Source organism: Dicentrarchus labrax, unplaced genomic scaffold (assembly GCF_905237075.1).
Source record: "Dicentrarchus labrax unplaced genomic scaffold, dlabrax2021, whole genome shotgun sequence".
Taxonomy (NCBI): Eukaryota; Metazoa; Chordata; class Actinopteri; family Moronidae; genus Dicentrarchus; species Dicentrarchus labrax.
Window position 1 is genome coordinate 2,118,182 of NW_026136712.1, and position 23,649 is coordinate 2,141,830.

General features: G+C 40.1%; 1 protein-coding gene and 1 long non-coding RNA gene across 3 annotated transcripts in view; both read left to right on the top strand.

Moving 5' to 3' along the window:
• The window catches only part of LOC127372931 (uncharacterized), a 44,939-nt gene that overhangs the window by 19,846 nt on the left and 1,444 nt on the right, over positions 1–23,649 (top strand). The gene's annotated exons all lie outside the window — the stretch shown is intronic.
• Positions 6,189–22,218, top strand: csnk1db (casein kinase 1, delta b). Of its 2 annotated transcripts, XM_051416816.1 has the most exons (10): positions 6,189–6,672; positions 14,374–14,484; positions 14,824–14,972; positions 15,386–15,614; positions 15,744–15,914; positions 16,022–16,170; positions 16,974–17,142; positions 17,856–17,995; positions 18,449–18,519; positions 20,473–22,218. In XM_051416816.1, the coding sequence occupies exons 1-9, from the start codon at positions 6,597–6,599 to the stop codon at positions 18,479–18,481; spliced, it is 1,227 nt and encodes a 408-aa protein (XP_051272776.1). In that variant the 5' UTR covers positions 6,189–6,596; the 3' UTR covers positions 18,482–18,519; positions 20,473–22,218. The 2 variants fall into 2 exon arrangements, with proteins under 2 accessions (XP_051272776.1, XP_051272775.1); XM_051416815.1 differs by lacking the exon at positions 18,449–18,519 and having other exon boundaries at positions 6,190–6,672.

Below are 23,649 nucleotides of genomic sequence, written 5' to 3' on the forward strand. Positions count from 1 at the left end.
TATCAACCATTTATCAAGTAATTTTAGCTTTCTATTTAACCACTTAAGCATTGCTATTAGAAGTTATGGATAAATAGTTAAAATACTATCAATTGATATCAGTCTTAACTATTTATTAATTTGTCTGCTTGCACTGTGTCTTTCCCATTACCCCTAACCAATTGTAAAAGTATGGTAGATTTAGTTGGAAATCAATGCATTAGAGAGAAAGGTTTGGAACGACTGTTCTGGAACACTGGTTGCCGGACAGAGACATATTTTCCAGTATCCATCTGCAAGGACAAAGAGCGTAGTGGGTCACAGCTTCCGTCTGAAGGAATTTCTCAACCAGCATGAACAACCTGCATTCTTATGGAGGTTGGGAACAAAAACAAGGAGGAAATGTTGAAATACTGTTTTTGGAATGTACTGTATATGATGTCTGTGGTCTGTGACATTCTGACATATTACCAGGTGCTTTTTGAGGCTGAGGAAAACATTGAATCATTGATGGGACTTAATGCAACAAGAGAGGAATGGTTCAGTTGCCATCACATGACCAAAGTATGGAATGTCAGTCACATTGGTTGTATATGGGGGGAGATGGTAAACCCTGTCTCCGTTCAAAGATGATTTGAGGCGTCTGATATGATATCCTTGATGTTTCTCTGCAGTGGTTAGGGTCTGATGTGTACAGACATCTGAGGTTGTCTGTTTCCAGTATTCGTGCAGTGCCTTCTACAGTGCTTGCAGATCTTAAGATGTTAAATGACTTGAAGTAAGTGCTGACTTTTTGTGACATAAAACCCTCTGGCAGTCCACATAAGCAAGTGCCACTGGGACGCTTCTATTTCCCATTAAGTTAGCAGGGTCCAATCTGATCCAGTGCCAGGGCTGGATTTCCTTCATCCAGTCTTTGTGCTCATTGGCCATGAGTGCCCCTTGGACCTGCTACACCTCTCTATCCTCCTCCTCACGGATAAGATGTTGTGTTGTCCTCACCACTGATCTCTCATGTTGTAAGTGATCATCCCATCAGCCTTAGACTTTGTTTTAAAGATATTTTGAGGCTTTGTATGCCTTTTTTTTGATAGGACAAGTGAAGCTAGACAAGAGACGGGGGATGACATGCAAAGGGCCACAGGTTGGAATCAAACCCAGGTTGGTGCGGTAAGGTTGGTGCACCCAAAAACCAAAATAAATAATCACTGACAATTGCATCAGTATGAATAAATCCTAAACCAGTACATACCATAGATTTGATTATTGTTGCCAAAATCTCATTTGACAATGTTTGGCCTGTACACATCTCTATGCAGAGGTAGGCAGCAACAAAGTACAAGTGCTTTCTTACTGGACTTAATTAGTTTTTCAGATATCTGTACTTTACTTGAGTATTTATTTTTCTGACAACTTTTTACTTTTACTTCCTACATTTTTACAGAAATATCTGTACTTTCTACTTCTTATATTTTCAAAAGGCTTTTGTTTTAATGCATTTGAGGTGAATTATTGCTATTAATATTGTTTTTATCATCATTTACCGGTGCATATAATTTTTTCATGGCAAAATCAAAGAAGAAGACATGACAGAACAGACAAGAGAGGGAGACTCGATCCTGTTTGAAGTTTCAGTTTTGCACAGAAACAGCCGGTAGAAATGTCCTTCAGAGAAACCAAGAGAGTACTTTTCAGATTCAAGTATCTGACTTTCCACTTGATTAAAGAATGTGCGTATCTCTATTTCCAAGTATGTATTGCGTAAATAAATATGGTAAATAAATCTACATTTAGTAAAGGAGAGAGCCGGTACAAAGGTAACACAGCATGTTTCTCAATGCCCACACAAGTCTGATATGCCAAACTCTGTCAGCATGCATAGCATTCAACAATGACATCATACCCTTGCAGTGTTACCCAGAAAGCTTTTGGACCAGGGTTCCAAGCAGTCATTTGTTTTGAATGACAAGTTGTGTTTATTGTTTCATATGTCATAGTTATGATCATTTGACATAATATTTTGTACCTTAACACATCCTGAAGTTCGCCATACCAGTAGAGTTTTTCAGTATGGAAGCAAGTCAGGTCTATCTGCCAGGATCTGATGTTTCTTCCATCCCCATGGAAATGAGGGTTTCTTTCTCGGGATGTAAAAAAATATTGATACACTTGCAATATTTGTTTTTTTCTAACTTGTGCAAATGAATAAACAAATAAGAATAGGATTATGAATATAATGTTTGTTTTGAATTAACACAATTTTTGAATCAACACAATTTTAATGTAAATGTTTAATTAAAAAACATGAAATAATTTACAAAATTAAAGAATTAAAATTCATTTAAAAAGAGAACTTAGTTGTGTGTTAGTAATACAGCAAAGGAAGTGTGTTATTTTTACATTGTTATACTGTTAACTTCTCTGTTAAAACAGCTATTTTAGTTTTAGGTAAGTTCTAATATCAGTCCCTAGCATTCTAGTCATGCATATCCTATACCGTTTGTTTATACATGCACTGTAAAACAGCATATCTTGATAAAAGAAGTAAGTTAAAGTTACTTCGTTTTTGAGTCACTCATTCCCATGAATTAAACCTCAAACTCAAAAATAATTGTTGAATAACTTAATTGTTTTGAGTGCACTTGAATCTGTGCAGTATTTCAAGTATTGGTCATATAATTGTTTGTTCCATTGACCCATTTTCTTTAAGTTGACTTAATATCATTACAAAAATGTGAGCCCCACAGTGCTAATGCTGTGTAGCTTAGGATCTTTTCTATTTTTGTGATTTGATGGATGGATTTGGATAATGAATTGTTTAGTTACAATAAGTTGTACTCAAGTCAAATATTTTTTTCATACTTACATAGTTTGAGTTAATAAACTTAAATGATTTAAAGCAATCAGTTTCCTCAAACAGTTTGAGTTGAACTAACTCACAGCCCCATATTCACTGCAATATCAATATTTATCTGTATTCCCTGGTGACTGTATCTTACTGGAAAAGCTCTTCAACTGAGAATTTCCTGCAGGGCAGTGACTGATTCACTGTACTATTTCCAAATATCCACTAGATGGCACCATTAGTTTGAGCTCAAACTGCTAAAGACACCATTCAGATGAACGTTTTTCTGGTTAAGTGCTATTTGTCATCAGTGGATTACTGAGATTTTAAAATGATTCATAGCTGTAGATCAGGTTTAATCTGTGAGGGAAACTCCGTGGTACTCCTGGGGACCCCGGGAGACCAGATTTTTAACCATGATGTATTTGATTCTCTCTGAATTCTCTCTGACTGTAATGTAAAATAACTGATACATGAGCCTGAGCTGAAGCAGAACATACATGTTTCATGTTAACATGGCTGTGTGTTTATGAAAAGTTAAGGTGAAGTTTATTGTGTATCATAATGTCATCCCCTGATCTGATCAGGAGCTCCAATAAACAGCTATCTGTTTTAACTGGACTGAGAAAACAAAAGAGAAGCATTTTTCTTCAGATACTGGGCAGACTTACACTACCATAAGATATCCAGCTGTTTCATAAGACACTCTCTGTATGTTCTGTAGTAAGCCATGCACACGTCTCGATATTGTTTTATGCAGGGATAGAGAACAGTAACCCACTAATGATTTGATTAAACCGCCTAAACTCTGACAACTCCCAAACCAGCTGAGAATAAAGTGTGAAGCGTGAAGACAGGATGCATTTGGTCGCTGGATCTATGCTCCTAGACCTTTTTAAGGCCATTAAGAATTTCGATTTGCAAGCAAGACAGACATTTTTTTATACAAGTAACATTACCTTTATTAATCCATACATTTTTAAGACCTGTCTAAATCATTTAGATTTTAAGGCCTAAAATTCTGATTATTGTATTTAAAACTTTTTAGGACACCCTGTCCACATTACGCCAAACAACATACCAAGAGCCTGATTCTGTCCTTCAATAGGAGTAGATAATAAAATAATAACAAGTAATATGACCTCCATTACTGAAAACACTCCACTTTAGCTTGCAGGAGGTAGTTACTATAACTGGCTGCAGCCAATGCCAATGGGCAAGAAGCAGGATATGCCATGAACAAGTCACTGGACTATCACAAACACACTCACATCCACTCATGCTGTATGGTGTGTATGTTTTTAAACTGTGGGAGGAAACTGGAGCACGTCTACTGTCAATTTCAAATTATACAAAAGGAAAGCATTCTTGGTCATTCTTCATAACTACATTAATCTTTCCACTGTTTCATCAAAACCTGTATTAGTTTAATTGCATTAGATGGCTGCTTACTGTATTATTTTTTAATGTGAACATTACAATGCTGTTTATACAAAATTATATTTCTCTAACTGACCACCAAGAAGTCCCAGTCTAAAGACGATCTCCAGAAACTCATCATCATTTCTAAGATCTGGAACACTATGAGGTAACAGTCACAGTTGTTATTCCTACAGGATGTGAACAGCAGGCAGACTCCATGCAGAGCATTGGGCTACACGTGCCAGTGGGATTACCCAATCTGAAGAACAACAGGTCTGCCATGTGAGCTGCCTCTGCTTTTGTTGACTGGCCCACAGGCGACCAATGAGAAAAAATCTGTGTGGCCGGCCCATATGCAGCCAATCAGAAAAATCTCAGCATCCGTGGGTGTGGCTACAGAGCTGGAGCTGACCTAGCTTAGGTATGAGTAAAAACCTCATCTATCTATCTATTTATTTAGGCTATCTATCGTAACAGAATTTAAGCGCATAAAAAGTAAATGACAAGGTGTTGGCAGTATCTGACAGATGGCTGTATGAACAAAAAACACATCTCTCATTATCCTACCTAATCATTTATCACACTGTTATTTGCCACTTCTGTGTATTATGTAAATCCATTTGGAAAATATTAGATGCAAAAATGAACATCTGATACTGTATACTCTGACAGTAAGGGCATGACTCAGACTGGTTCTTTACTGCTCTATAACAGAGACATGGATTTCCATATGATTTGTCTATCTTAGATGTGTCCTTTCATGGGATGTGTCCAAAGGGGAAGCAGAGTGTGGCCTACTTCCCTACATGGACCTGAGACAGATAGAAGAACTGTTGCTAAAAGATGCTGGATAAGTGTCAATCTGACAGTTGAAACTGGTTTTGCCAGCAGCAGATCAAGTTACATTCATCGGAACGGTAGCCCGGTGTTTATGGCAACCACAGTCTCATAAAGCAGAGAGCAGTCTGTTAACAGTTTGTCTGGCTATATACAAAACTAAATGACTTTGTGGCACAGGTTCAGTTACTCTGTTTTCATTCACAATACAACAATATATGCAGAAACATGTGATGCCGTATTATTTTGAGAGCAAGCCACGATCCAAACATGCACATGCATGCCGTGGGCCCGGACAGGTTTCATTCCTGTTTGGTTGAATCAGCCCTGCATGGCGCAGCAGTCAACAGCTCTGTAATCGCTCATATAAGGCCGGTTATGTTACCATATCCTGAAACATGGTTTCCTAACATCATGGTCAGAGTAGCTCAGATGAGCTTTTCAGGCTGTGTTACTTAATGTTGTCTTGTTTGATTCTTTCCAATGGATGACATGTATATATTATTATGCCTGGATGAGTAAATAATCAGTCACAAATTTAAACTTGCCTGTGTTTCCTTTAAGTAGGGGACACACTTCTGCTGATGCCAACAGCCTAAACGTGTAAAACACAACATAAGATTCATAAAAACATTTGAATAAAAGTGTTATGTGGTTATAAAACACAACTAGGAGATGTACCTATTTGATGAAAGGTTTAAGTAATGCTGTCTAAATCTAGCATAATCTGAATTGTTCTAGTTTTCCATATGTATGTAACTGTATGTAAAAAACATTTTCACAGATTTTTAATTGACCAATTTTTTTAAAATCCAAAATCTGTTAATTCATATTTTCCAAATAGAATACATAGACAATACTATAACATTTGGTCAATACAATAGTGATAAAGTGAAACTAAAAGTAGTATACAAAATCAAGACAGGACAAATAGGCTACAAATCAACATCCAAAAAAAACATGAATAAATAATCTGTATAATAACAACATTAGTGAAAATAAGAACATCATTTAATTGACCGACTTTTGGATTCTGCCATATACACTTTCGGGTCTTTTTCCAGATCTGCCTGCAGTTGCTAGGGGAAGTGACGTCACCAACAAATGACAGCTTTCACGGCGGAGGAAAAATCCGACAGTGGAGTGAAGCTGCGTACGACCGGGGTTAAGTCTATCGGCGAAATCCGTCTCCATCCTTCTCTTTTTGGGTAATAATGACCCCCAAAATACGGAGGACATAAACTACGCGTCTCACACTATCGGACGATATCGATATTATAGGTGTTCGTTCCTCCGAAAGATAAAAAAGGGATGGTGAAATTTGTATTGTTACAGAAGGATTCTGGGGGACGGGGGAGTGTGAATTAAGGGGGTTGTAAACCGGTCAAGCAAGGTGGAATATTTGCCGAGGTAGCGTAAACAAAAGGTTAGGAGCTGAACTATAAGGATAAGAAACGTTCCTTTCCAAGAAGGTACCGACGAAGCAACAGACGTAACGTTAGCTAACGGCGAAATGGAGCTGAGAGTGGGGAACCGATACAGACTGGGCAGAAAAATCGGAAGTGGATCCTTCGGGGACATCTATTTAGGTGAGTAAAAACATTTCGTAACGTTACATTCACTAACTGGACGTTATACCGAGTCTATATCACATTGGGTTCATGTCATGTTCGTATTAACCTCAGTGTACATCAGCAAGCCAGCTAATGGTTACTTTTCCTTCCGTCTGTCTGCTGAGTTAACTGTAAGCTGTCTAACCTTGCTGAAATGACAAAACAAGCCATTGTGAGTTAAAATACCGTAACCTGTTTGTGTCATTGCAGGTTCTATAGAAAACTCAGGTAAGACAGCTAGCTTGTTTAACTGACATGTTACATAAAGCCAGTAAAAACTTAGCCTCTACTGCTGGCTTAAATTAATCTTTAGAAGTATACACACTCATCTAACCGTTACAGTACAGTAACGTTACTTAAGCAGAACAAAGCTGAGTAAATCCAGCTAATTGCAGTTGTTTGCAAGCAAGTACACGGTTCGAGTTGACCAAGACACCATGGATATAATACTTATACTTTTTACGGTTACGAGTCAATATATTATGATATATTGCGGCCCTGTAAGCTAGGTGATATATTGTGATTTAATACAAAATAAATTTAAGGAAAATTCATAGTGTAAAGAATACAGCACCATATGCATAAAATCTGAGTTAAAAAAAAGCTCCCTTTCTTATGCAACCAGAACAGAGAGATATGCATTTCTATTTACCATATTCCCTGTAACAGCCAACATCACATCCCTCCGTTTACAACCCTGCTATCTAGCAGTTGGGGGTTTAAACAGAAATATTGATAGTATTTTAGAAAATTGATACAGTATGAGAAAAATATATATATCGCAATGTGATAGTTTTTGACATTTTCTTACACCCCTAATACAGTCATCTAACCGCTAGTACAGTACTTAAGCTGAGTAGATTCAGCTAATTGCAGTTGTTTGCCAGCAAGTACACGGTTCGAGTTGACTGAGACATTAAACAGTCACCACTGACATTTTACAGGCAAGAGTTGAATAAAATCCAATGATTGTCGTTCTAGCTGGGAAAATAAGTAGCCCCCTAAATAGACAAGTAGCCTGAAAGCTAGCTTGATCCCTGCTCTGTCAGCTAAATCCAGTTCTGAAGATGACAGTAGCTTTATGGTGAAGCAGTTTCTGCCCTGATGCCTGAGAGGCAAGAACAACAGGAACTAGTGTACCAACTACAACCCAACCAAGATTTACTGGTGAGTTGTCATGGGAAATGTTTGTAATCAAATAAACACTGGGTATACTGTTTTTAAAATCTTGTTCTCAGGCACAATAGTCTTTGATATGCTGGCTTTTGAAACTTGTGAGATAATAGTTATTTACAAGAGTGAGTTTAATTTTGCCATGTCATGACTACACGTGGGAGGGATTGACCTCTGGTCACAGAGCCTAAAGAGATGTTGACGTGACCTTTCTGTTCTGGACCAAAGCATGTGTGTTGGAAAGGGATTTATATAGTTACTGTACTGTACCTGAGCTAAGAACTTGGGGTCTGTCCCACAAACCTACTAGGTTTGGCACAGCACACGCACCCAGCAGTTACTAAGTTCATGACAACTAGATAAACAAAACAAAAAAACATTGTTTTCTTTGGATAACATCAGCTGGTTGGAGTCACCTTTTGTGAAGTGGTAGAATAGACGTGGACTGTCTAAAGGACAAATGCCACCATACACCTGTGACAGAGGGATATCCACACACACAAACAATTTGTTACCTACATGGATAGTGAAGATTAAACTGTTGTCAGTCACTTTGTGGTGTTTGATACTGATGGTGTTTGGAAACATTAAAAAATAGTGAAGCCCCCCAGGAAGACTGCCAGGCTTTGAAGCCAATGGCCAGTTGAAGTTTGTTTGTGTACGTCTCGTCTCTAGGGTTAAAGCTATCGATTTAAGTAAGTAAATATTCAATTGATTAATCGAGTGATCGGATAGGAAATACTTTATTAATGCTTTATTAAAGCAATAGTAGAAATAGAGCAATAATGAATATACAATAGAGAAAATAAGACAGGTCTTTAGCATCAGTTTCAGAGTTTCCTTGAGGATTTATTTTCAGCAGTGGAGTAAAGTCTTCTGTTGTACCCACACTGTGCTGGTAGCTGTGTGTTACCAGCTGAGCCTTCCCCTTTGAGGAAGGTGGGCTTGTTGGTAACCTCTGCCGGTTTGTTGTAGTAAGATGATTGATTGCATTTTCTCTAGGCTAGTCCGGTTTTACAACAGACACTGAACAGAGTTTTGTTTGTGCTTGAAATTAGGGGTGTACGATAATTATCGGCCCGATAACAGGAAATTATTACGTCATTCCGATAAGTCCGATATCATGACGAATAGCCCTGATAACATATATAATTTTGTCAGCACAGCAGTGCCCCGCTCCCACTATGAGACCTGAATGGCCTGCAGTGAATGCTGTGTTCACGTGACATTGGCATAATCAGAAAAACTCTTTCTGACTGGGAAAATGCAAGAATACCCCCTCATGTCGAAAATAACTTGTTAACTCAGTCATAATTTTGGTAGTTGCTGACTTGAATTGATATCCACAGTATTTTTCCACATGTTACACATAAACAATAGAAACAGACTTAAAAACGCCAAAAGAACGACTAGCAAACGTGGGAACAGGGAATTACCATCACACCGTGAATGCAGCACAGCGTGCTTACGTTTGAAAACAGACAACATGGCGTTGATTGTGTGGGACTTTTTCAAAGTTTCTGAAGAAGACAGGGTGCTTGTTATTTGTAACAAATGTTCCAAGCAAGTTCCACAAGGAGGTAAGAGTAGCACGAGCTTCAATACATCAAACCTGATAGGTCACCTGAAACATAGCCATCGCTTTGACGGAGTCTCTCTCTCTCTCTCTCTCTCTCTCTCGCTCTCTGTCTCTCTCGTTCTCCCTCTCTCTCTCGATAAAACAACTGAAGCTCATTTACTTTAGTGAAAAGGTATTAATTTGAATGGAACCATAAGCCAAAATAATTTAAACTTAATGTTTTGTTACTATGGAATTCACTTTTTCAGTTTGTTTACACAGACAAGTGTAACTTGTGTCAGTGCATTATGCACATTTTATTTATTGTTATTGAGGAATGCACTTTTTTTGATTGTGTTTACATAGAAATGTTTGAATCTAACTTGTGTCAGTGCATCAATTTTCTATATATATTCTTTTTTTTTAACTTCTGGAATGCACTTTTTCCGTTTGTAATCCCGATTCATGTATTTGCATCAGTTCAAGGGGCCTTTATTTTTTTTTTTTTGAGAGGCTTGCCAATAGTTTTTCATTGGAAAAAATAAATATCTCCATTTAAAGAGTCAAAGGTGTTTTGGGGTTTGTTCATTGTATTAATGTCATGATCTTAGGTCATGATCATATATATACACACCTTTACAGTTGGAGAATGTAAGAATCACTTTAAGCATACAACAGTGATGGATGAAAATGCTAAAAAATAATGGTTATACGGTATATGCCATTATATATGTTGGCATTATATATGGTTCAGTATAATTCAGTTTGTCAAAGGGAACCACTGGAGAGGGGCTAAAGAGCCGCAGGTGGCCTACCCCTGGTTTAGCAGGAAAGCTAATGTGGGTTGTTGTTGTTGTTATTGTGGCTCTTGTGTTGTTTAGCAGGCTGCTGTCTGGATCAGCGTGACCATATACTCTGACTATCAAGATTTGATTGGCTGTATCGAAAGAGGGTCTCAATCTACCTAGACAGATAACATACAGTATTCTGTTGAGTTGTTGAGGTTCCATCATGAAACCAAGAACTATAAAACACAAATTTCTCTTTTTTTTTCTCAAAGGGGTGTTTTTGTTTTAGTTTATTGGCTGGTTCATTTCAGTTGGACTTTAAGAATATCATTGAAAGAACCAGCGGCTCCCCACTATGTAACTCTATGGTGGCCAGTCCAGAAGGGCCTCATCCAGCCAGGTTTGTATGTTTGTGAACTAGTTTGATAAGGGCAAATGTCCTGGCCTGCTCCATGGGGGTTTCCTCTTGTCCAAAAACACTCTTCACATTCACATCATAAACATAAACATTGTGTATAACTGGGAATGAAACATGCCTTAAGCAGCAGGGCTGGGACGATACGCTGTATTTGATACTATCAAGATTCAGTATTACAATTGTGTGTGATCATCACTTCAAGAAACTGTATATCATGAGTCATAATTCCAAAAATGATGGACAGTGAATTCAGAGCAAAGTGCTACAGTGTTTCCTCTAGGATTTTTTTTAACAGTGGGGGCAGGCCCGTCCGAACACCGTCACGCCCTCGTCCCGTCCCGTCACGCCAGCAAACGTTTTATGTATGAAACAGAACTGACATTTCTCTGCGACACAAACAAATATATTTACTGTTTTAATGTTTCCAGATGTTTGATATCAGGACGTTGAGCTGAGAACTGACAAGTTGAACGTTGTCCAATTAAAACGGACCCACCGCGGTGACGTTTTTGGTGAAGCTGTTAGTTTAATAGTCGACTTGGAAGAAAGCGAACGTTTTGACAATAAGCTCCATCAACACAACAGTATGTGGAGTTAAACTGGACAGCCCCAATAACCTCTGAATAGTTCTACTTGTTGTTAAATTGCAATGTGAGCGGCAGCCAGCGGGGGTGCATTATGTCGGCAGGATCATTTAAAAGGCAACCGTGACTACATTGTGCGTCTGCCCCATTTCTGATACCGTGGCGGCAGAAATTTAACAGTCGGGGGCCGCCGCTCCAAAATCAACATACAGGAAACACTGTGCTATATTTAGCTGTTCCTGCTTATCAAAGATAAAGATTTCATGTCAGTTATTTTGGCCAAAATAATTGTTATACACGATATGACAATCATGAAACTATGCTTAATACTAAAAAATACTTGAATCCCTTTACCTTACATTTTGTTAAGAAACACATATTTAATGCATCACAGATACACCGCATCTCCCTGTTCTGTATTTTGGAATCTATACTATTTCCACACATCCAGTTAATTTTTTTTGTGGAGGATACAACGGGCCAGTTGAGCCTTCAGCCAGGGTGACAGGCTTAGTATTTTGGAATGAGTGGAAAGACGCAGGCTCCTCCTTGTCCCCCTTGTTCAAAATAAATCAGGAAATCAATATAAGACTGTATGCTGGAGACACCATGAGAGGAAATTCACCACAAAAGATTTATCTGAATAGTTTTTATAACTATTAGTTTGTTTCCACAGAGCATAGGAAATATGTGCCTTTTAAGGCCATGTAGTTTAATTTTGTCCACAGCTAAATATAAACAGCCTGTATATGACTGTCCCTCATTGGACCTGGGGGGCGTTGAAGAATGGGTAACAGGTCTTTTTTTAAAGCAAACATTTTGACATGTTATAGCAAGAAAAGCAATTATGAATGTCTTCATTCCATTTAGGTGTGTCAGTCTGAGGGACCCCGGTATTATGCAACTGGCTCACAGGCATGTTGGACACGAATAGTGCAGAGCCTCCATTAAATTTTTCAATTCAATTTTATTTGTATAGCGCCAATTCATAACAGAAGTTATCTCAGGACACTTTTCAAATAGAGTAGGTCTAGACCGAACTCTTTAAACATTATTTATTCATAAATGTATTCAGTACACCAGTTTATTGTGCTATTAGCAGTTGAAATGTGAAAAGAACCACTAAAGCATAAATTGACCCCCTTAACTCGGTGTCTACCCCAACATTGACAGTGTACCCAGATTGTGTGCTTCAGTCATATCCTTTTGGGTCAGCACTTTTCCCTCGTCTTGAGAGAATGTAAGGCTGAGGTTGGACACAGGTGTGTGTGTCTGTGTGTGTCTGTGCGTGCATGTGCGCAAGCAGACAAAGAGGGAAAAGCTCTAGTCAGCCATGATTCCCTAACCTTGTAGTTACTACTGAGGTTGGTTTTATGTAACCACACACACGAATCATCAAACATGTTTTTTTGCACATGGAGGTGTAAAGAGTACTCTGCTCAGCACTCCAATAATACTGTTAGACTCTTGATGGATGGTTTTAAAAAAGTAAATAATCAATGCAGTAGAACTGAAGATACTGTCTTTTTTTTATCCTGTGCGTTCCCTTTACTTGTCAAAACCTGGTGCCTGCATTCCACACAATGCAACTCATCCACCAACAACAGATTCAAGGTATTGTGCTGCGGGCTAACGTAGCCTCAAGCAGGGATGAGGAGTGGTAGAGAGGTCTAGTAGCATCTCTCTGTTCTAACTCCACATCTTTTTTCACATATATAGTTGTATGGCCCAAGACCTGTAAAAAGACTTTGATGTTCTTGAGAGGGACCATCAGAAATAACTAAATGATGGCTCTCTTTATCAGGTCTCCCTTTACTGCTGTATTCACTTCATTATATGATTTAAGAGTGCATGGTTATACCAGAGAGACCAAAAATCAAACATTAGCTCTAATCTTATATTAATGTATAAAAAGATTGATGATTGGGCACCCGGTTAGCTCAGTGGGTAGAGCTGGCGACCCATGTACCGAGGCTGAGTCCTTGCTGCAGCGGCCCAGGGTTCGAATCCGACCTGTGGCCCTTTGCTGCGTGTCATCCCCTCTCTCTGCCCCCCTTTCCTGTCTGTCTTCAGCTGTCTCTATCATAAAGGCAATAAAAGCCCCCAAAAAATACTTAAAAAAAAGAAAAAGATTGATGATTGATAAATAGGGATGTTAATGATACACTCACGATTCAATACAATTCACAATAGTGGGTTCATAAAATGATTTTCTCAATAAGAATTTAATATAAGTAATAATGTATGTATTTATTGAGATTGGTACTGCTCATTTGAAGTGTAATATATGGATGTTTTGTATAGCAAGAGGTGTAATGTCCCTTTCTTGTTAAGGTTTGTATGCATGTGCCCCGTTTGCAGCATTAATGTCTTTTGGCAGTCACGCTCCTGTTTAAGTGATAAACTGCACCACTTTTGGTTGTTTTCAGAGATGGAAACAGACGTTTATGCTCATTCTACAATTTTGTGGTCTGTGCTACAAAACCTTCAACCTCTGCAGCACCAAAACATTTTAACATACAGCCCTGCACATAAGGAGGGAGCCACAGTGCTTGAACGTATTTAGCACAAGAGGGAGCTCTACAGCTGTCAAAAAAGATGTGATAAGGAAATAAGAAAAGGACAGCAAATCTTGGTTTGGTTTACCTCCCACAGATTTGTCCCAAACTTTGCATTCTGTATCAGCACAATACTTTATAGCAGCAGTCACATCAGGTGTCCTTTCACTAATCTTTAAGCTGTACCGTATTTAACATTGTGGCATTTTCTACTAGGTTAAAACTAGAAATGTATGGTTCCCCTCTAAAGCCAGGGCAGAAGTGGCTTTTAAGTGTGTTTTGATTTCCTGCTGGGCAGAGATGGGCCTTGACTAGTTCCATTATAATCACCTATCTGTCTGTTCCTTGCTTTATTCATTTTTATGTTGGACTAGTTGGCACAAGTTTGCCCTGTGAAGCTGTGTTATTGAGGAAATAAATTACATATAATTTCAATTAATACATTTTTAATTTCATTAATATATACATTTGAGGGGTGCCCTATGTAACAAGGCTGAGTCCTTGCTTCAGTGGCCCAGGATTCAAATGCTACTAGGTTTTGTTATTTTGTTGAACTGATCCTTTAAACTCACCATGTATATTTTTTGTCCTTTTCCAGGCACAGATATTTCAGTTGGCGAGGAGGTTGCAATTAAGCTGGAATGTGTGAAGACCAAACACCCCCAGCTCCACATCGAGAGCAAGATCTACAAGATGATGCAAGGAGGAGGTGATGTATCTTCACGTGCTGGAATTTTCCTCTTTCAGCCCTAGTTTTCTCACTTTCTATCTCCTCATCATTTCCTCTCTCTATCCATAAAAAAATAATCACTTCTCTAGTCATACAAAGTCCAATGATTTTCCTTCTTTTTCTTTCTGCTTTTTTGTAATGATATTCCTCGTCGATTCTCTTCCTTCCACCCACCGCTTGTCTTCCTCCTCCATGTAAATGTGATACATACATAGCTTCAGCAGCTAGTGATCCACATGAGTCACCAAACAAAGCTGAGGGAGAGAGACTGACTACAACATACTTACTATTGTAACTGTATTTTTTATGTTTTTGCAGTTGGCATTCCAACAATAAAGTGGTGTGGAGCAGAAGGTGATTACAATGTGATGGTGATGGAGCTGCTTGGGCCCAGCCTGGAGGATCTCTTCAACTTTTGTTCCCGCAAGTTCAGCCTCAAGACAGTGCTGCTGCTCGCCGATCAGATGGTGAGACTGCCTACTCACTAAACACACACACATTCCACATCCATCAAACTGTTTACCATTAACCCAGAGCAGCTGCAGATGAGAGCAGAAAGGGTTTCAATGTTTCTATGGGCACTTTACTGAGACATATGTACAGTTTACTTGTTAGTATTGTTATCATCATTTTTCTTTTTCTGGTGCATGCAAAGAAAATGGTGCCCTTTTGACTTCAAGTCAGACCACTATTTATGATTCAGAGATTGAAGCCTTTTTATTGGGGCACCCTGGTATCTTACCTGGTAGAGCTGCCTCCCCATGTACCAAGACTGGGTCCTTCAAACCCATGTCCGGCAGGTGAGTGTGTGGAAAGTGTCCTCATGTTAACATGGTGTTGTGACCTAACTTGTCTCTTTTTTTCTTTTTCTCCACTGCAGATCAGTCGCATTGAGTACATTCACTCCAAGAACTTCATCCACAGAGATGTGAAGCCTGATAACTTCCTAATGGGACTGGGCAAAAAGGGCAACCTGGTCTACATTATTGATTTTGGACTGGCTAAAAAATACCGTGACGCTCGCACACACCAGCACATCCCCTACCGCGAAAACAAGAACCTGACTGGCACTGCACGCTACGCCTCAATCAACACACATCTGGGCATTGGTAAAAAATAAGTGAAAAAAAAGCACTGAATAAGCCTGTGTGACATGAACACATTATTGCACATCTTAGACAGTACATTTGAAGTTTATTCTCTTCATCCTTCTCCCTGCCTGTTGTCTGCCTCCATAGAGCAGTCAAGGCGCGATGACCTGGAGTCCTTGGGCTACGTTCTCATGTATTTTAATCTGGGCTCGCTGCCTTGGCAAGGTCTCAAGGCTGCTACCAAGAGGCAGAAGTATGAACGTATCAGTGAGAAGAAAATGTCCACTCCCATTGAGGTGCTCTGCAAGGGATACCCCTGTGAGTCCTTATCTTTTTTCATTTATAATGATTCTAAAATGATTTCATAATTGCATATTGACCAGTATTAGTCAATCACTCCCAGAAATGTTTTCTCCTTGTCACAGCTGAGTTTGCCACCTACCTGAATTTTTGTCGCTCCCTGCGCTTCGATGACAAGCCGGACTACTCATACTTACGGCAGCTCTTCAGGAACCTCTTCCACAGACAGGGCTTCTCTTACGACTATGTATTTGACTGGAACATGCTCAAGTTTGTGAGTACTAATCATAATGTCTGAATTGTGTGGAGCTGAAACACCAGTTACACTATATATATTTAATGGTGTTTGTAGATACCTGCCTTCACTCATGGTGAGGAAATTGTTTTTTATTTATTTATTCAAATAAATCTGCATTTAAGCAGGGGAGAGGGTCCATTAAGTATATATCCATCAGATATCCAATTAAGTAATTTTTGATTAAATTAGGGCTGCACAATATGGTAAAACATATTGAGATTATTTTGACAGTTGCGATTGATGATTATGTGGGAATGCATATTTTTGCATAATTGTCACCCCTAAAAAAATCATGATGAAATGTTTAAGGGGTCTGTACCAAACAAACATGTTTTCCTAAATCTGGAGAACAAGGTTTGTAGACCAAGGCACCTCTGCGGCACCTCTGCAGCACTGTTTGTCACATTTTGCCTATATGAAAACATTACAGTGCCTGTGGTTTGCATATTGCACGTGGCCATATCACGATTTCGATAATATTTCGATTAATTGTGCAGCCCTAGACTGAAATGCTGTTTTCAGCTTCTCAAATATTCAGAGATTTCCTGCTTTTCTATATTTTATATTTAAAATAATATACTAGACAAAACACGATAATGGGATGGACAATTATTTGCATTTTATAGATCAAACAATGAATTGGTTAATCTATCAAATCGGCTCTGTAATCAATAATAATAATAATAATAATAATAATAATAATAATAATGGTTAGTTGCAGCTTGCCACCAGCGAGTAGCCATTTGTTTTTGTTGATTGTTTTTTATTGTTGTACACAGGGAGCTAACCGTGCGGCAGAGGAAGCAGAGAGAGAACGCCGAGACCGGGAGGACAGGCTGAGGCATGGCAGGAACCCAGGGGCCAGAGGAATACCTGCTGCATCAGGACGACCACGGGGAACCCAGGAAGGAGCCCCACCCACCCCACTAACACCCACCTCACACACAGGTCAGTTGACTCCAGCCTTCTTCTGCCACTCTGGACTCTACAGCAGCTGTCTGTCTGGCATGATCCTGATACAAGTACTGTAATGCCATCAGTTTAATGGGAAGGGCTTCATGACTTTTAAAAACAGACTTAGCAACTTGCAGTCAATTTTTTCGGGGGCCAAGAGCGGAATTCTCAGATTCCAGTGGAAATGCTGTAGACTTATCGACGTGTAACAGCCTGTTAATGATCACATTTGCATTTGTTGTTGTGGTTGAGAAATACATGCACAGCAATGTTAATTGTAACACTTAAAAGGCTAACAGGTGAGGTGGTAAGTGTTTCTTGTGGGCTGTGGTCAAATTAATGTTGCAGTTGGAGGAAAACTGTAGTAAAATGTAGTCCATTTGCCAGAGACTGTTACTCGGCTCCGCTGTGGTGTGAACAGCCAAACCACCAAATTAAGCCGATGCAGTGTGTCACATTAATGCTGACCACTGTTTGTGAGCAAGTGCTGCCCTGTATTGTCAAGAAAAACTCAATGCTAATGCAGTTTCACTTATTTTGTCTGTCTGGAAAAAAAAAATTTAATCAAAAGAAACTATAAGAACTCTAGTACTTTAATCAAAACTATGCAAATCTGTGGAAGCATTTATGAATTCTATCATCATGTCTATTCCCTCAGAAGTAGACAATGCTGATGGTGTTCTTTGTTTCTGGTCTGTGATCTCCAGCGAACACATCCCCTCGACAAGTGTCCGGTATGGAACGCGAACGAAAGGTCAGCATGCGACTGCACCGCGGTGCTCCTGTCAACGTATCTTCCTCAGATCTAACCGGACGGCAGGACACCTCCCGCATGTCCACCTCACAGGTACAAGACACCCCTGAGACACAACTGCCTTCTTCTTATGTCTCCTAACCCCTAGGAGGGCAGAAAGAAGAAAGTCTTTACATAGGTAATTCCACCTCGACCCAGGGTAGGCCTAAATTAGAAGCCCTGTTCTGAATACGCAGGAGGAAGTTTGTTTTAGGCTTTATAGTAACCAATAGCAGGTAGAATTACATTGTAAAGTTCATTAAACTTTGTCTTCATGGAAGTCATTACTTAGCTACTTCATAGTGTAGTGCTTAACGCAGGATTCAGTTCTGGAGCTGCACAAGAAAGTCTCATCTATTACAGCACACCAGCCTCAAGTTTCTTGTTAGAGACAAGTGAAGTGCTGCTATTCAGCCAGTTTCCTCCAGTTGTGCTGTTGGTGCAGGATGTGGGTTCTAACTGGGTTCTGACATATTGGGCCTTCTCTCTCCCTTCCCCCAACCTCAGAATAGCATTCCTTACGAGCATCACGCCAAGTAGACGCTCGCCACGTCCTTGTGTGACGGCGGCAACACTGGGTGAGTCTCGTCCCTAAAGCACCAGGGATGCATAGGTCTAAACTCCAGTTCTCCACTGGCCTGCCTCTCAGTCTTGTGTTTGGTCCTGGTTCTGGCATGGTTTTCTTCTAGCCCAATGTCTGCCATTTTATCTGACAAATTCTCTAAATGTACAAGAGGCATAAGAAGGAAACACAAAATGGGCATGAGATTAGATCAGCAGCTCTACGAGGAATACCTGGAATCAGGGCTGAACACACAGCAGATGCTCAGTCATTCACCAGTGAGCTGGACGTCCAAGTTTGTCAATGAGACTTAGTTTGAACGGCCAGTTATTGATGTCATATTACACAATACCGTCACAGCCACCTACCTGGCTGTTGATGACGTCATAGCCGCATCGTACCAGCCTAAGTCTCATTGAACAGTCAGATACTGACTGAGAGCTGTCCTCTGAGAACTAGAGTGGATAATGCATCATCCAGACTGTCACTCCCTCATTGCTTACTCAGGGTTAACGTAATGCCCCTTTAATCAGCTCTGTGCCTGTGGCTTGTTGCTTGCACTGTTGGTTTGATGCCTGAGGCCCCATCTTTCAGATGGCAGGCCTACAGCTGTAGCAACCTAAAGGATTTCCCCTACCTACAACCCCCCACCCCACCCCCAGCCTTGCTTGGTGCAGTGTAGTATTATTTCACCTTCAGATTTCTGCCTCCTTGTTTTTTTCACAATAAACACTTGCATGATATGAAGCTACTTGTTTGGAAGTCAGCGTTCAGCTTTCTCACTGCTGTGGCTGAAAGCATGTCTTCAAAAATGACTCAAATCAGTCCTTGCTCCTTGCCTTCATAGTACAAAATTCTATATATATCTCGTGGTTGTTGCATGTACTGTAGGTCTGTTGTCAGAATAAAAACCTGGCAGTAAACCTACACAGGACCACCAGGATAAAGATAACTAGTTGATTTGTCCAGCTCAGACTGCTGAAGCCTCATGTAGGCCTTTACCACTACAGGAACTCAACAACCCCTTAACTTAAAGCCTTCTTCTGTTCATTCAACAATATTGACATCAATCGTCCTTGAAAATCTATATTAGTGTCACTTTTTTGGTCCCACAAGTGCGCTGCACTCTGCACACTCTTGTTGTCGGTGACGTACATCTGAAATGTTCTGGTTGTAAACACTGTGGAAAATGAGGCAAAACGTAGAACCTAGACCCTATAGGTTCAGGTTATGGGTTGCTAAGACCTGCAGTGGAAAAGAGATGATAGCTTTAGCTAAGAGACTGGATATTTTCTCAATTACTTAAAGTCACTGTACAGTGGGATCTCTTCACAGCCAGTATAGGAGAAGAGGAACAATAACAGTGACCAGTAACATGTCAATATTGCTTTTAGCTGAAATATAATCCTTACAATGACTTTTCCTCACAGCCGTGTTATTATACCATCTGGATGACTTTATTGTATTTTGGATGTAACCAGGCATGGCCATAATAAAAACCTTCATCAGATGCCTTTGTTCACCTGTCAGTGTTGTTTGCAGAAGCCACTGTGCTTTTGTGAGGCGTCAGCTTAGCCACGCTCAGTGTGAGCGATTTCCCCATCACTGGCTGTCAGCTAACGCACCTGCAGCTGCTTCACAGCTCTGCCGCTAATCATTACGCTCCTCAATCTTTACTCATGATCCTTCCGAGAGCTTGTTCCCTTCATCACAGCAGTATTAAAGCGTGTTTTTCTATGAAATGGGCTGGAATTATCAGTCCAGTTAAGATGTCACCCAAAATAAGTTGAAAAACGCCCAAACTAGAAAGTATTGGGATATTGTTATGTTTCAGGTGACGTCTGCCTGTAGGTGAATTTAAAGACTGTATGAAGGGGGAAGCATGCATGGAAAGCTCAGCAAGTCCAGTTGTTTTAGAACAGATGTTTGTTTTTTGACCCTCCTGCTTCCTGTCCTGCGTTTCCTCTAGATGGTGTCCGGTGTACCGCCTGCTGGTCTCCATCTCCTAGCTCCTCGATGAGCCCCCCCTCCCCTACGATGCAACCTTGGCGGACCAAGCCCTGAAGCAATCTGACATACTAATACTACCACCACCATTAATTACTACTACAGCTACCATGGGAAGCCAGCTTCTGACTCAGCACGAACTGCTTTCTGAACGACTGCTCACAGTACTGTTGCCTCCTTCAGAATCTTGTACAATCTCTTTCACTCTCTTCCCGTTTGTGTGTTGGTCTGACCCCACCCCAAAACATTTAGGGGATGTTGGACCTCAGGACTGTCCACTTTTTCAGGAGACGTTTGCACAACCCTCCTCACTGCCCCACCACCAGATTCTGAATGGGCAGTGCTTCCAGTGCAGTCCAGGGCAGACATGGCAACCCAGCAGTCTTTTCCAGGACACTGACTGACTGATGAAACAACGCCACTGGCTCCTCCTTCCTCTGTGGACACTTGTTGTCATTGATGACCCTACATTTTCACTGTCTGCTACTTACATGCCTGATCAATAAAACAGCTTTTCTCTCTCTTTTGCAGTAAGATGTATCAAGCTGAACCAGCAGCTCTTCATTGTATATAAATGTACGGGCAGGTTTATTTTGGCAGTGTGATGCTTTTCATTGGTATTTTGAAGTTTTCATTCCCTCCTCCCACCAGCCGCTTTTCCTGTTTTTAATACCACTCATCGACGGCTTTCTTCAGTAACCCTATAGCCATTTGTATTAAATAAAAAGAAAGTACTTCTTTGCATGTTTTAGAGGCGAGCCTTCAGAGTCGGGCGCAGAAGCTCGAGTGCTAGTTGAACCCTGGGATGTACCAAATGTATGCTTTGGTATCTTGGGTGCAGGAGGTTGTGTGTTCACCCATTAGTTATTGTTCTGTCAGTTCACCTCCAGGCTCTGGTGTACTGTCCAATGAGCCCTGTTCTCTTTCTAATGTTCCGTACAAAAGGAAGTGCACTTTATGAGGGTGCAAGGGCATCATATTATTGACACATTTTACCAGATGTCCATTCACTGTGTACAGATAAACATTCTCATATTTCTTTCTTATTTGTATGATTTCCAAGCTGTGAATTACTTGTAATATTGATGTGTAAATGTTTTTCTCAATTTGTTTAAACTGACCTTGTAGGGACAGGTCTGAACATTCACAGACTTCTTAGCTTGGTCCAGGAACCTAGCTGCTGCAAGTTCGGGCTGCCATAAGTGTAGTATTCTGCCCCCCCACCCTTTCAGAGCCATGCAGTTGAACAGAAAGCAGTGATATTGAACTGAACCGTCACAACTTCTGCTCTCAATACGAGCCGTTCAGTGATCCTGCACCCATTTTGCAAACAAACTGCAGGGTGGTCATGGAAAATGCGTTCTGTATGAATCCTCTTACATAAACAATTATTGGAGGGATTCTTTGTTGAGTGGAAAGCTGTCCATGTTTTCACAGGCTTCTCCAGCAGCAGCGTTTTGGGATTTTTTCTATTCAACTCGTCGACACTGGCTGTGATGAATAACTCTGCCATGCCTGTTGTAATTAATTCTCGCTGCTGCTGCTCATGCTATAAATAGTTTTTTGATTTTGACCCATGACCTCTTTGGTCAGACACTCTACACCTATTGAATTATGTAAGCAACCGGATCAGCAAGATTTACTTTCTCACATTTATATTTGCCACTGTATTTGTGTACTTAAACTGTAAATAAATGAATTACTTGTACCTTTTTGTGCCGTTACTTGTTCCTGCACAAACATCACCGGGCCCCTGAAAAGGTCTGGTTAGAGGGCCCAAATCTGCTTTATTCATATCCATGCATGCCTGCGCTCTCTCCTGCATAAACTCAGACACATGACCGGGGCTGTGAAATTAGCCTCCTGGTGGCCTCTTTAGCCTGGCTTAGTGCAGCTTCCTGAGCAAAGTTGGTCATTACATTATTGTCAGTTAGTATCTAAAGCTTCTTCTTCTTCTCCCTCTTTTCTCTTCTGGCATCCTGATTTTAAAGCTGCAGTAGGTAACTTATATAAAAATAACTAATATTCACTGAATCTTTCACTATATCCTGACAGTAGTACACGAGACAGATAATCTGTGAAACAATCAGGTTCCTCTGGCTCCTCCTAGTGCTCCTAATGGTAGTCACAAGAATCCACCGGGCCTGAACAAAGAAGGTCCCAAGGTGTCCGTATTTGACGCTCTGGGAATGAGACTGCAGCTTTAAGCCGCTCCAACATTAAGTTAGAGTAGTTAGGTTAGATCAGTACATTTATGAGGTCAGATCATACTATTTTCAGAAGAGTGGGTTTTTTTATGAAACAGGCCACATTTCACTAAATCAACAATAAATAAAATGTTTGTTTTTTTGTTTCAATAACGAAGGTAAGTATTTGTTTAAAATAAAATGTTATAGTGCTGGCCCCCACGGGCCCCAGAAAACTGCTTTTTTTTCACCCTCTAGTAGTTCTGAATAGTTTGTGTAAATGAATCAGTTGAGCTCAGTGACCAAAAGGGGGTGCTACAGGAAAGCTGTGAGGGGTGCAAAAAATGATAAAGACCTTAACGTGAGTGTACGATTTAGTGGCATCTAATGGTGTAATTTCAGATTGCAACTGTCTAGAAATTGCAATGGTTGTGAAATGTGTGTGAAACGTGCTTCCTACAAAAAGTGTTTGGTTTGACCCTTGGTTTTATTTTTTTGTTGCCTGTTTAATTTTGTCTTTATCTTTTGCTGGAGAATGCTGCGCCTCAGGTATGAAATATGCTATATAAATACATCTGCCTTCCATTCTGGGCTACTGTAGAAACACTGTAGAAACACTGCAGTTCAACAGGGCGGACTTCACAGAAGGCGACCCGCGGTTCATTTTTAGGTAACAAAGACATTACAATAACTATATTCAGGTGATTATACACTGATGAAAACATAGTACTGCATATTATATTCCATTTCTTCCAATAGATCCTAAATGTTAAACACTGGACCTTTAAAATACAGCTGGCAAATCAGATTATTGTCTAAATTAGACTGATCAACCGAGGAATTCAAGCAGCAGTGCAATTAAAAGGGGTCAATGCCCAACACTTCATGTGGATGTAAACCTGTTACTACCGGGGGATTTCCCATGGTGCACTGAGCTCCTCTCTTCCTCTCTC

What these genes read in the sequence shown, in the direction of transcription:
- csnk1db (XM_051416815.1), top strand. Translation starts at nt 6,597, where the DNA reads ATGGAGCTGAGAGTGGGGAACCGATACAGACTGGGCAGAAAAATCGGA. An exon ending in GCTCTGCAAGGGATACCCCT is followed by an intron (nt 15,915 to 16,021) that starts GTGAGTCCTTAT and finishes TCCTTGTCACAG; the next exon opens with CTGAGTTTGCCACCTACCTG. An exon ending in ACTGGAACATGCTCAAGTTT is followed by an intron (nt 16,171 to 16,973) that starts GTGAGTACTAAT and finishes TGTTGTACACAG; the next exon opens with GGAGCTAACCGTGCGGCAGA.